Genomic DNA, 15,012 nt, shown 5'->3' with positions numbered 1-15,012 from the left:
ACTTGCATTTACCTAAAGTGTGCTAGCAACTGATTGGTTAGTTTTTGTCAGATGATAACTGGGTGTCCGGAAGTATTATTGCGAGTTTATTATTGCTGTCAAGATTAAGCGTGCCTGTTCATCAAGAATAAGACAGAGAAATATTGTTGAAGCATCGTCTGTAAGTAACTTTGACACTATCATATGTATAATTTACATGTAATATTATATATTAATGAATTTAATGGTAGTTTAATCGAAAAAAAATCGAAAATTGGAATTTTGATGAAAAACAAATCACAAATAGATTTTTTCATACCTAGCTGACATTGAATGTTAACACTTTTTTAAAAACTCCTAGTTTTAAGCGTGCTTTGATTCAATTTAGAGGTGAGCCCAAAAAAATGGCTCAAAATGAACATGCTTTGGATATTAAATTCTTTGGCACTACAATAATTAAATTTACTGTACAGTACCCCTGAAAAATGAAGGCGGACGTCTGAAATCGGGTCTTATCTAACATGCCCAGCGATGCACCCGACGTTGTCCTCGCCTGAGCCGCGTTCTGTCATTCGCTCGCCTGGAACATTGTGTTTGCAAAAACGTCTGGCGGCTCCTTCCGCGTCGCCGATACGGAACATTTCTCCAACGCGTCTTTAATGTGTTACCTCCCGCAGCCCTCTGGAAAGTGTTCCCGCAATTATCTGCAGATTTATAAATGTATAAATTACCGCAAGGTACAGACCATCTGATGTGCTACCGGAAAGGTGTCGGGGAACAGAATAATTTTTTCCGATTAGTGTAATTATTCTCCACGCAGAAAATTATTCCTACAGAATCTGGCGCTGTACTGAAAGCATACGGGCAATGTTTTCAAGGGAACAGAATTCTCGGTGTCCTGACTACTAAATGAAAGCTGTTTTCCTGCACCGGTGCTTTTCAACCTTTTTTTCCCCCCCAAATACCTCCTTAACCCATTCGATCCCAACAACGTGTTTTTACGTTTGCAGACATTCAATCAGAGAAAGATATATTTAAAAAATAAAATCCAATTATTTTGCTAATGGGTCTAAAAATGATCAATTTACATTGGGTAAATAAATATTTAAGCAGTTAACTATTTGGATATTTCTATGCAAGTAAGTACGATGCAAGAATTAAACACAGTAAGAATCAACAAAGCAAGTAGTTACACATTGTCTACAATAGACTTTAAATGTACATATATTTTTAGTAATTAATTACTTTTCGTACTTGAGTACATTTGGTAGTTGAACTACTAGTACTTTCAGTCCTTAAAGTAATTGATTACCTTTGTACGTACCAGGCAACTGCCAAAGTAATCACTTTAGTACTTAATTCATTAAATTAAATCAATCACTTTACACATTAATAGCTAATAGTTATTAGTAAAAATTTGCAATTGAGTCAGGATAACACAATTTAGCTGTTTCTTCATGTTCCAATTAATTTGCTCTGAATTTAAAAACAAATTGTTCTGTTCCTGATTTGCTGGTATTAGCAGAAACCCTTTTAAAATCTCACATACCCCTGAGGGGCCTTCTTGAGAAACACTGCCAATATTATCAGATTGAAGGTTTATATTTTTGGAAATTACACAAAATATCACAATTTTTTTTAAAAAGTTGATAAATTCTGATTTTCTTTGCTTGTCTTATGCTTCATTATTGGTTAATGAGGTAAGTGCATTTAACCCTTGTGCACTCCTGGTAGTATGATAACTAAGTGGTTGTGCCAGGTTAAAATTTGACATGTTGTTACCATCATGGTGAAATTTCAGCTCCCTAGTGTCTTCTTTCAATGCTTTTCCTTTCATGTAAAACGCCTTTGATGGCATAGATTGGACAAAATACCGCATAGTGTTTGAAAAGAAAATTGGAAGGGATATTCCGCCATTTTTTTTTTCTCTCTCTAATGCGAGATGTTGAGTCATATTGAGAGTTGCAACAAGATGCAAAACTTTGCCGGTCGCTCGCTACTTTGAGTCAAAGTTTTCGTCCAAACCGCAGAAGGCCGCTCCGATTATGGATGTCAGAGTTTATTGGGGCAGTAGAGCAGAACACAATTTCATCAGCGAGGCCTTTTGTCCCATCCTCAATGCCGACTTCCTTTTTTTTTTTTTTTTTTTGCCTCAATCTCGTCCCCCACTAAATGTCCTCCTTTTTATTTTTTGTGTTCCCTCGGTGCACAAAGGTGTGTTTGTCACCATTGTGCAAGGACGTCATTACATGGCAGCCATTGTCCTGGCCGCCACTTAGGGGGGAAAAGTAGTCGTTGCCATGGTAACGCGGCTCAAAGGTTAATATATTATAGATGCGCTAAGCCGAGATGTAAAAGTGCTTTAAATTGATGCGACGTGACGAGACTGCCGGTCGAGTCCGCCTTGTCTGTGCTGTGCTGTTTCCGTTTTCTGTTAAGCGCTATATGCTAACAAAAAAAAACAACGCCCCCTGTGGTACCGCAAGCACTGCAATATATGTCCTTTAATGTATTTCCCAATGCGTGAGCACGGAAGTTCGAGACCTTAGTGACATGACTTTTTATTGTGACTACAAACATACATGAGGTGTGTCAGAAAACCTCCAGGATTGATGTCCACAAATATGTACTTTCGAATTCAATGGTGCTCTTGTCCTTTGCAGGGAAGTGTCAGATGGTCAAGGCATTTTGAGGAGATAAATAGGAAAACTTGATGTTTGTAGTTTCAGTCCTGGAACTATTGTGACGTGCTTCATATGCAAGTTTCTTCACTTGTGGAAATTATTAGTGAAAATTAACTATTGACACCCAGCCAAAAATAAATGTTTGTAATTGCCCCGGATAGACCGATTTATCAGCCTATTTTTTTCCTTTTTTTGGGGGGGCATTTTTTAGCAGTTAAAGTGTAATAGTTTGAATTATTATTGATTTTGATTGATAACTAAAATATTTAAAAAAATGTATTCATGTACATTTTCCCTCTCTTAAAAATAAATAGGAAAGAAGAATATCATTTGCTATTTTCATTATTCTTTTCGTTTTTAATAAAAATAAAAATCTTATTCGTGATCTTATATTGAGAGTGTGCCTACCGCAGATTTCTATCATTCCAAAGAAATGACCCTCTAATTAATTACGAATATTGAACATGCCTTTTCTGAGAAAGCCAATGAATCATTTTGAACATTAGACTTCTCAATTAGTTCATTATAATTACGTTATTGGCAGCACCATGAAGTATTGCTTAGCACGTCTGCCTCCATCGACAGGTTCCGGATTTAAATCAGGAGTTTTTTTTGTTTTGTTTTGTTTTTTGTTTTTTTTTGACGATTCAAAATTGAAAATATGTGAGTGGAAATAATCGTGTATCCAGTTTTCAGTACGTGTTTGATATATGTAAGTAACTTGTGATTTAAGGTAGTTAATTTCAAACTCGAGTAAACATTGTTATTTTTTAAAAGTCTGTTTTTCTATACCGCCGTGCATGTTTATGTTGCGTTTTTGTACGTTATTGCGCGGGTAGATAACATCCTCGTTGAAGGCCGCCACCGATTCATCGCAAAGGAAGTGACTGTGCTCAGGAGGTGCAAATCCACACGCAAGCAAATAAAAAGTCACACACTACAAGGCTTGCAAGTGTGTGTTGTGGTTTGTAAATGTGTGTCAGTGTGTCAGGCCCGGCTTTCCTGATTAGCTGCGGTGGTAGCGTGGTGCTGTAACATCATACGAGGGACGGATTAGACCAACGCCGTGCGGCTGGAGATGCTTGACCGATACCGCGCGGTTGGCCCATTAAAGACGAGATGGGAAATTGAGACGGTGACCCAAGCGCATTGTTTGTTTCCAGGTGAGAGAGGCTTTGAATGTAAGGAATCGCTGACTTAATATTTCGTGAATTTCAAACTACAAGCTGCAACTTTTTTCTCATGGTTTGAGACCTGCGGTTTATGGTCTAGTGTGGCTTATCTGCTGTTTTTTTTGTTTGTTTGGTTTTTTTTAGCAGCCACCAGGAGGCAATCCACCAGTAAAGCAAATATGTGTATCTGTTCAAGAAGTCAATTTATGGAACAACTATGAAATAGAGCTGAAACTTATCAGTGACAAATACTGTTTTTTTCTCTCTAATTTTACTGCTGCGGTTTATATGCTGTGCGATTTATCGCCCAAAAGTTACGTGAATGGCAAGCCTTGGAACATTTTAATGTGTAGCAGTTTGCGTTATTCAAAATCCCAACTCATCATTATATATGATTTAACCTTCATGAAGAGCTGTGAATATTCAGGTTTCTTTTATATCAGTGTCTACAGTATGTTGCCCCCAAGTGGCCAGAAGGAGCAACACGATATCTATTGAAATGCAAAAAAAAAAAAGTGATAAAAATACACCTTACAAACTATATAATTAAAATATTTAGCTTGCCTACATGTGAGGAGTAAAATACTAGAACCCCCCCCCCCCCCCCAGCTAGAGCGCATTGGATTATATAAGCGTGTAGGAAATGAGGGTGTAAATGTGTGCCCCTCTCCCACCCACTTATGGTATACATTTTGTGGTTGTAAACATCTCTATTTTCACATCACTGTCATCCTATTCACACCTCCATTCATCAGGCCTCTATATGTTACACAATTACCACAATGAAAAGATGCGTGACCTCGAAAAGTGGAAGCATCATTTTACCTTCTGACGCAAACAAACACTTTGCTCTCACCCTCATTTTGTTTTACACGGCTTATGCAATCACTATCTTTTACTTTTACTTTACTTTTACTTTTACTCTTTACTTACTACATTTTACCCTTGCTACCTTAGGTAGAAATGTAAAACATAGCTAGCGAGCTTGCTAGCCAGTTATATACATTATTACTCTTTATAATATTTTAAAATGTAATACTTTATAGAATCGTGAATGTGAGGATCTGAACACTTTCTAAAATGTGCACTAAGCCTGCATGGTTTTTCTTTTTCTTTTGTATTATATAGACTGCAAGATATCCTTATGGGGCTTAAATTGAGGCAGTGTTAGCATAATAAAAGGATTTACAATATGAATTTTATTTATTTTCTGTTTGCAACTAGTCTACAAATAACTGAATGATGACAACCTAAATAGGGATGTTTTGAGCTCATTTTTTTGCACCTGGTTTACCTAATTTTGCGGATCTGCCGCTAACGATTCCCAATTTGATGCTTTGGCAACGTATTAAGGAAAGGGGGAAAAAAAGCATCAATTTTTTTGAAATTATGCTAACAGTTAGACTTTTTATGAGGAGTGAAGTATTGGTTTAAAACACTTTAATTTTTTTTTTTGGGGGGGGGTATTAAATTGGTTGTTAAATTCATCTCTATTTTTGGCATTTTCACACATCGAATGTCTTCGCTTGTTATTGTGATGTTGTTTGAAGCGCTTTTGTCCTGGAGCTGTAAGGATGGAAGCCCGTGTTTACTCTCAACCGTGAAAGCAGCCTATCGCGCCGCATGACAACTCCATGCGTCTCCATGACAATAGATTAGCAGCTGCGCGTCCTCATGACAGCGTGTGCTTTTGTTGGTGTGCGGCCCCCGTCAACACTTTTATTCTTCCAGCATCGTGAGTTCAATTCCTGAAGTGGGGTCGGATGGATCTAGTATGTGTACAAATTCCAAAATAAAAGGAAGGTTAATAATCTAATGACATGTTGGCAATGTTACTTCCTGCCTCCGGAATTGGACTGTAGGGACAGCTTGTAAAAGGCTGATAGAATGAGGAAGCTCAAAGCACAAGCGCTTTGTCTATTTGTGTGGCCGTCCATAATCCATCCGCCGGGTTTATAGTCTGCGGCTTGCGCAACAGATCACAAGATGGGGAAGAATCACAATGTGACAGTGTTCTTTTTTTGTTGTTGTTGTTGTTTCCTCATGCCAGCACGCCGCGCCGCATTGGCCAAACTCAATTCCCCTCATGTGTCTCTCTCGCTCGCTCTCTCGCTTTCTATCTATCGATCTGTCTGTACGGTGTACACCATTTACCATTAAAAATTCCCGGACTCGCACCCTAAATCCGCTATCCGAATCTATGAAACATAATAATATATCTGAAGTAACACTGTTTTTGTGGAACACTTTGTAGCATTTGCTCTGACCATTATTTCCAGATATCAAAACACATTGAGCATGTACATGAATTGGCTTGTCTTCATTAGCTTCGGAACATTATGCACATTAATTTCGATTGATTAGCATTCCCCTCGGTGTCTGAATTAACGTTTTTTTTTTTTTAAAGTATCAATTTCTGTGAAATCTCCAAAGTTTTAGCATAATTTTTTTTCCGATTGTGAAACCGTTTTTCACATACTATTTAACAGAAAAAAACAGACGTACCCGAACCCCAGCTTCTGATGTCACTCACTTGGCCACACCCCTTAAAGGCACACAGCAAAAATATAAACACCACAGTAAATACACTGTAAAACCGGTTTATTTCTTTACAATCCCTATGCTTTTATGCTATACTGGTAGATTGTCATTTTTCTTTATTAAAAACTGTTGCAGAAAATTTGCTGTTGCCCCCCCCCAACAAAATAGCATAAAATCTGTGCCACGCTCACCATCCATAATTTCGAGGACAATGTCATGTGTCTCCAAGTATTCGTCTGCTGATATAATAACAGATAAGCGCAGTTACAGCGTGTACTTTGTGCGACTCAATTTTTGTGGTTAAAATAGAAAACAGCAAATATAATTCCCCAAGAATGTTAAGGCTCCCTGAATAGTGCCTTTATCAAATCCAATACTAATCACAATAATAGCGCCATTGTCCAGTAGGAAAGTAGTCCCGCAATCTACAGTTGTATTTTCTTCGGCTATTTGGGCATGACGTGAACAAATCTCGTTATTTGTCTCAGGTAAATCAGACGAGAGGGGGGAAAGAAGAAAAAACATTAAGAGTTTCTGTAATGATCTCATTTCCTGTAATGTGGCTATATTAAAAATCGCCCAGAGGCATCTGTCTGAATAGAAGTGTGGGAGCAAGCAGAAATAATGAAAGCACATCAACATGCTGCCTGTAATCCAATTTATTTGACAAATCAACTGCGTGGGTGAAGAAAAATGCAGCTGCTATTTTTTGATGAAATGATTCAGAAATGGCACTTTTTCTTCTTGCCTGCATGGCTGCAGGAAGGACGTATCATTTATGGAGAGTAACCGGGATTAACTACAGATTGGAATTCTTTCAACTTGAAGTCATTGTCTCCAGACACTCGAAACGGAAAACAGCTGCCGCCGCTCTCCATCCGTCACATGAACTTGGTCAAATAATTGGATTAAAAAAAATGCAATGAACTTAATGCAGAGCGGAACTCGCCCATCTTTTGGAATTGCTAAATAAAATGCTATGTTAATTTTGGAACGCGTAGGCAACTTCAAAATAAACACGCTAAATTATACACGGGTGCCTTTGCAATATCAGGCTTTTATTTTGGAGTTTTTCCATCAGAGTGCTGATTGTGTTAAAAGTCTGATGTGTGCAGTCAGACATTTCAAATGGAATAAAAGGCCTTGGATGCATTAAGCATACACAACTTTAATAATAATAATAATGATGTCAATTGATGATAAAAACTTTAACAAGTTAACTCTTTCTCGTCTTTTAAAATAGTAATAAAAGGAAAATGCAACCGGAGGCACCGAGTTAGCCGTTTCGCTAATAGTTTGGAGCTTTTATCACTGTTTGTCAAATCTGACATTCCATCTCATGGCAACCTGTTTTCATTTACATCTCCATTACGTAAGGAGCCGACGTGCGGTCGCACATGTCAAGATCAAGCGTCGTTGCCAAGCTGTGGGCTCCGGTCAAAAAAAAAAATCTCAAGAACGCATCAGTTGAATAAAAGCAGAAGTAGATTTTCAGGACCATAAAGTACATATATATATATATATATATAACTATATATATATATATATATATATATATATATATATATATATATATATAGTTTTAATCATCTTAATGTTAATGTTAATAGCACAATAGTGTACTTTTTTGGGGTTAAATTTAGCGAATTTAGAAAGTTGTAAATCAATGCTCTCTTAAACAACATATGACGTGTCATCTAGGTTTTTCATTTTCTCCTACTTAGATTGGGAATCAAATCTGCCTTGATTGTTATCTAAAAGTGTTTTTTTTTTCTTTCTCTAATCTTTCTAGTTATGTCAAAGTACGACTGAATATTTTTGCATATTCGGCATCAGGAAATCAGGAAGGGCAAATACACAAAGTGCTTTTTTGAGTTGTCATTTGACAATGTAGCATATTTTGCTAGGCAGTTCAGTATGCTAGCAATGCTATGGGAACATTTTTAGCCAACGCTAGCTTCAGTATTTTTTTTCTTCTACTCAGACGAGGAGGCTGGTTTGTAGAAGATAGTCTCTCACAGGTGCGTATTGTTTAATTTCTTGGTCATTTAGCAAAACATTGACTGCTGCTAGCTAACGTCAGCACGATAGCAAGCTATCCATTTTAGCGTCACAAGAGCATATCTTTGTCATAAAATCAATTTAATAGCCAGTCATTTTCATGTGAATTTCCATGTCTATTTTTAATCAATATACTGTACCTGTTGACATTTTCATTACGGCCGACATTTTTAGCACTTTACCTCACTGTCTTTTGACTACATCTTCAAAGTACGGAACTAGAGAAGAAGGCTCATTATTGACCCTGTTTTCCCAACCTTTTCTGCCTTAGTCAGATGACACGGAAGGGTTTGTTTACTAGCTGGTGCAATCGGAGCTATTGCCACCCAGAATTATGTGGCGACATCCTGCTGCTGCTACTGTCTATTTACATCATTTTGACAACGTATGTGTCATCATCCGCCATCGTCGGGAAAAAAAAAAAAAAAAATGACAGGAAGCAAGACTGCTGTGTCGAGATGTGTTTTGATGCACATATGCGTCCTGTACATTTGTGGGCGGAACCGCCACGCTCCGGCCTGATGATTCATAGCAGATGAGACACAGGGTCAGGGGCCCCGCACGGCTGTTGTCATGGAAGCGGGAGCTGCAAAGAGCAGATCCACTTTCAGTATCATCCTTTAGATTGTCGGGACGTCCACTTGGACCTCGGCTTGCTTGTGTTTCACACAGTGCCTCTTTCCAAGTATTTTGTGCTCGTTAACAAGTCTGCTTCTCCGTGCGCGCCTCAGTGTGCTGCACTGGCTCTTATGGGCGGCCGAAATAAAATATACATTCAAACGTGAGTAAAATTGACGATAAATAGAAGACAAAAAATGACAGTAGAAGGCAAACATAAATACACATATTTCAGTTTTATATATGATTGTGTTTATTTGTATTCATTATTATTACTTTTTTTGTTGGAGGAGCAGACAAATAAAAATAAAAGGTGTGTGTGTGTGTGTATATATATATATATATATATATATTTTTTTTTTTTTCCCTGGGGGGGCAGTTTTGGGCTGCCAAAAAAATATGATATAACGATACAAACAAATACATATTTCAGGTTTAATTTAAGATTATATCATGTACGTTATTTTTACTATTTTTTTTTTTGGGGGGGGGGGGGGCTGACAGTTTTGGGCCATTTGATGTCAGACTGAAATGTAATTCAAATGATGGGCTGTACGAAGTGTGCTGATGTGTGATTGATTTTAGAATGCAGAAATCAGTGAGGTAAGCCATCTCTCTCTCTCTCTCTCTCTCTCTCTCTCTCTCTCTCTCTCTCTCATATATATATTTATGTATGTGTATGTATATATGTATGTATATATAGCTTGTCCTGGAAGAGCTTTAAAAAGGGTTTCAAGAGAGGGATAGGCTCTCTTGGGGTGTCAAATTGTGGTTTTGCGACTGGGTTAGTTTTTCAAACAAGGGCTCTGGTTCCAAAGAAGGTTCGCAACATAAATCCGGGGTTTCAAAATAGTGTTGTTACTGTGATAGGAATAGGCAAGTTCCAATTCCAGGTAGCAAGTCGATTTTGGTTGTATTTCAAGGTACTGGGTACTCATTAAGGGTTACGAGAAATATGTAAACATTTTTTTTCTATTTTTTCCAAGAATGTGTGTGAATAAGTGTTGTTTTACTTTGCAATAATGGTTAAAAACAAAAAACGTTCATTCGTCCAATATATGCATTTTCCAAGAAGGTCACAATCATATAAATCATGGGAATTGGCGTCATATTTTCATGATATTTTTTCAAATCTGAGGCCGCAAGTCTGCTGTGGATGAACTTCTTTCGATCTAATTTATGGGCCATCACGAGCAGTCATCAACTATGTAGAAGTTATCAAAGTACATTTACGCAGAACAGGAAACTGTCTCGACTATCTGACCAACTTAAATGAAGTTGCGACTGCTTTGGCCTACTTGCACTTCACCACAGTTGTCCATCCAGTCAAAACTAGTTTGCCTTTGAAACAAGAACGTCAACTGCTGGATGTTGAGAGTTAGAAACCCTAAAAAAAGGACACAACTTTTGTCATGTTTTTCAATTTTTCACATTAGGTCATTCGGGCTTTTTTTTTTTCTTTTTGTTTTTGTCCATATGTCCTCATTAGCTCAAGTCCCTGGTGTCTACCAAACAAGTTCCTCAGCAACAGGTTGTCTGGTCATTTTACTTGTATTTAGTTCCTTGGTTTCTTTCGGTTTTTGTGGGTTCATTGTTGATGTTTGCTCCTTTTGTCCTTATGAGCCATGTCTCGTTTCCTTCACTAGATATTTCCTGCCCAGTTTGCAATCACATTTTTGGACTTTCACTGCAGGCCCAAGTAAAACCGAGTTCTATACTTGTTAACTTGTTTTTCTTGCCAGACCAGTAAAAATGAACGTCTATAACCATCAATGGGAGTGAATAAGTGAATTTGCTTTGATTCCTTCCAGTACCTTGTTGTGGTTTTGTTCTTTTGATTTGGATTTATTTTTTTAGAAAGCACTTCTGCCTTGCCTTTGTGCTTCCCTGCAATCACATTGTTAACCTCACACTAATCCTTGACAACAATTATTTGATTGGTGCCATGTTATCCGCTGCTGTTACATGACTAAACCTTGTTTGCGTGTGTCGTTTATTGTTGAATGAACTCGACAAATGAAAGATGTCAGAGACGTGAGGACGGGTTGAAATAAAATCGAAGGGGGAATAACAGCAAACGGGATGTATACAACACAATCGCCCCTCGGACTCGTCTGACCACAGCTTGGATGATATTATCAACTGTGGAAAGTAGCCGAAAAAGCCATCAAATTATGTTTATCACACAGACAGCATGAGCTGATATGAGTAACACTATACAGTCGAGATGGACATGAGTCACAGGAGGCAGCATGTCTCCATCCACTCGTATTTAATATTCCTCTAAGACGCTTTTTTTTTTTTTTGCCTCACAAGCGTAATCTCTGCCGTAATCTCCTTTTGAGTCCACAGTCGATTAATGTTCATTCCTCTATCCTTGCATCGGAGGCCTTGTCAACACGCCGGCCAGGGAATGACGACGGCTTTTGATAAGCGGGACTGATGGCCACGTGGGAGGCCGGTAAATGTCATTTTTAATTGGACGCCCGGTCATTTAAAAATGGCAGATAAACAACGTGCGGACGGTCATATTTTCAATTATCTGTGGTAGCGACAGCTGCGGTGGGAGGGCGCGAGGTGACATGTGAGCTGAAGGGCATTTTAGTTGGTTTATCTCAGAGGATGTGTCGCATTTACCATCACCTTGACCGTATGTATTCTCTGCATGGGGAAGGAGCAAATGAGGAACATGGAAGGACAGTTTTACCTTAACAACCCACGCGAATGTACACACCAGTGACATTGCAACAGATTGCTTTATATAAGATGTGAAGGCCAACGTAGGAACAGAAATGGTGCAGCTAGGCCATATCTACACTATATGTACACACTATATGTGTGTGGGCTTTTGTTGTTGTTTTTTTTTACTTGTCTTTTCGAGTTGTGAGATTTTGTTCGTGTGTTTCTTTTCACATTTTGGCAATGTCTTGTTACTGTGATTGCGCCAACCTGCTTTCCTTGTTTTGGCCAATCAGCTCCCTGTTCCTATGATGTCTTGCCCAGGTGTTCCTTGTTGTCTCGTCCGTTTTAAGTGTATTTAGTTTCCGCTTTCCTTTCAGCTTTAGTCAGGTCATTGTTGTTGTCCGCGTTATTGTTGCTGTTCGTTCCCCGTCGTCTTCGCGAGCGTTATTCCTGTGATTTCTTGAGTTTTTAGTGTTTTTACACTGTGTTTATTTCTGTTTTTTTTTTATTTGTTACCTTTACACAGCCCTTGGTCTTGTTGTCCCCCCGCCTACTGCCGGTAGACTGCTGGGATAGGCATCAGCAAGCCTGCAACCAAATGAGGATAAGCGTAGAAAACGGATGGATTCTAAAACTCTCCGGTTAAAATGTATTTTTATTATCTATTGTTGTCAATGTCTGTGATTGAGTTCATTGTTGCACTTCTATTTAAGTGTGTTAAAGTTATCTGTAGTGTGAAAAATTATTACACTTACTTCAGTGACTAAAATGCCACAAAATCAGTCATGGCTCAAAGAAACTTGATGTTCTTTTTCTTTAATAGAGGAGTATTAGACCCTAAAAGTTATAAATGCTGCACCCTTTTTATGGCACTTTACTAAGATTGGGAAATACTGCTTATGGTATAACAATGGATTCGGTATTGCTAGTGCATTTAATAACCAGGATCCATCGTGAATATTGACTTTTTTATATTTATACTTACATTTAAAAGTTAAGGTTTGCAGTACAGTCGTGTACTGCTATTACATTTATGTATAGTATTATGGTTGCTAGGATGACTACCTGATAAACCTGAATGAGACTGTTTTTCATCGGTTACAATAAGTGCTTTGCGTTTCATTTGCCGACTCCGCCCTGTTGCACAAACCTAACCGGCAATGATTCATTGCAGGATTATTATTCAGGAGAATGACGTTTCCAACAATATTTACCATACCGGTGTGTTTGTGTGTACACGACTGCGATGGCAACCGCAGAGAGGAAAACGCCTGTAACACACTGACCTCTTGACTTGAACCTTGCGGCAGGTGAAGCTCGGGGACAAACCAGATTACAGGATATAGAAAGGTCCGAGAAAAGTGAGAGAGCGGGAGCTTAGCGGCCATCGGAAAGAGGAGAAGGGGAGAGAGCTTTCAGCAGGATGAGGGAGAGAAGAGAGGATTATGGATGCTTGGCTCCTAAAATAATCCTCTCGCTATAGAAGGATTTACATACGCCGGTTTCGCCTGGTCAAATGTGCAGTGAGCGTGCGGCACCTCACCCGTGCAGGATCAATAATGTGTGTGAAGAGCGGAGGCCTTGAACATGGCACAAATGGCCTTTATTCTGCATCAATTGCCTTGTTTTTCATGCTCTAATTTTTGACAGTGCCAGAGGTGAGATAAGTACTCACACAGAAGTATGGATAATTTTTTGAATATTTTTTTTGGTGGTACCGTAACAATGCTAGTTATAGAAATTTTATTTTCCCAATGGAGTCAATGGGCAAGCCATTAATCTGCTGGCACGCTCCTGGTAGTGTGATAACTAAGAGGTTTGCCATGTTGAACTAGGTTGGCATGGCTCTGTGGTAGAAAAATTCTTGAGCTTTACATCAATGGCATTTCACTTCAAAGGGATAGCATTGAAACCAGGGAGCTGAAATTTCACCACCCAGATGGTGACATGTCAAAGGTCAACATGGAACGAGCACTTAGTTATGACGTGGAAGAAAATAACCCGGAAACGATGAAAATACTGCACAAGTTAAATAAAAATACACCATTACCAAGGGCCATAATCTTCCTAATTTGCATGGTCTCCATGTTCTAAATTTGGGCATCGCCATGGTTACGTAAGACGTCAGGGGGGGGTGAAAGACATTACAACCAGCGAGCACCGGATGGATGCGTGGCCTCTTTGTCTACACTCCGAAGGACACAATATAATCCCGGCGACGTGGCAGATGAGGATCAGGGAAGGAAACGCGAGCCGCCTCGACGGGAGGAAGTGGAAGTTTACACGGCCGGAGGGAGAATAGAATACAAGCAACAAAACAATCAAGACGGCACATTTCCCATCATTGTGCTCGCCAAACAAGAAAGGGGAACGTCCCGCGTTTATTTGCCAAGTTTTTATCTGCTTTACAGAAAGTAAACACGGGCCGACTCGCTTTGAGAGGAACAGCAAGTGGAAGTTGTACTGTGTATACTGGGAATCCAACGGCGAGGCGCAGTCGCTTCTCCGGAGAGAGCGAAAGAGTGTCCAGAGCGGGAGGGGTGCGTGAAAGCGCCGCGTTGCTCCACTAACCTACTTACCATAATCTCTCTCCTCATTTCATAACCGGGCCCACGTAACATGATACTCTCGTCATCGGACCCGCGGCGGACAATCGATTAGTCAGTCGCTGTTATTAATCGTCTTGATTCGGGTGCCTGTTGCGCACGTCGACATCTGCGCATTCTTTGGAGTCTTGAAATAGCGGTAGCGTAAAAAAAAAACAGAACATTGTCAGTGGAAGCGGCGAAACAAAACAACCTGTTGATGGTGCGCTGTAATTCCCTCAAACGAGATTAGAGTTTGTTAATCCGGTGATATAATCAACTTCCTTCACTGTTGCATGCAGCTAAAAAAGAAAATCTTGTGATAGCCACAGAGGTGTTTTGAGATACTGATTTTTTTTTTTTTTTTTTTGTCTGGCAAGCATGAATGCGACATGCTATAAGCTAGCAGTGAACGCGACTTGGCTAGTTTCACAACAAGCAGCGGTTTGGCATACAGAAAAGAAGTCTTTCGTAAATACGCTTTTAATGCATTGGTGTCCAAACTGTGGCCCACGGGCCATTTGTGGCCCATCATTCATTTTTCAGAGGCCTGCGACATAACCTAAAAATCACATTTGCCGCCTCCAACAAGGCTAGCTAGAGAAAAGTAGAGTTTTGTACTATAAATATATATGAATAGCCAAAAATATCCTTGTATTTAGTGTTTGAATTATTAAAAAACAAACAAGT

At 39.1% G+C, this 15,012-nt stretch overlaps 1 protein-coding gene across 2 annotated transcripts in view; it reads left to right on the top strand.

Annotated features, from left to right (window-relative positions):
* The first annotated feature begins 120 nt into the window (after positions 1 to 120).
* Positions 121 to 15,012, top strand: part of rorca (RAR-related orphan receptor C a) — a 37,205-nt gene continuing 22,313 nt past the window's right edge. The window contains exon 1 of one of the 2 annotated variants that reach the window (XM_088426581.1): positions 121 to 160. Coding sequence is in view for 1 of the 2 variants with exons in the window: in XM_088426579.1 (XP_088282705.1) it covers positions 3,742 to 3,826 (85 nt within the window). In the remaining variant the exon portion in view is untranslated. Of the gene's footprint in view, positions 161 to 3,720; positions 3,827 to 15,012 lie in introns of those variants that run through there. The other variant, XM_088426579.1, reaches the window with a different exon arrangement.

This window comes from Hippichthys cyanospilos, chromosome 10, assembly GCF_059441005.1.
Source record: "Hippichthys cyanospilos isolate Australia breed blue-spotted pipefish chromosome 10, RoL_Hcya_1.0, whole genome shotgun sequence".
Taxonomy (NCBI): Eukaryota; Metazoa; Chordata; class Actinopteri; order Syngnathiformes; family Syngnathidae; genus Hippichthys; species Hippichthys cyanospilos.
This window is presented reverse-complemented; position numbering and strand designations above follow the sequence as displayed.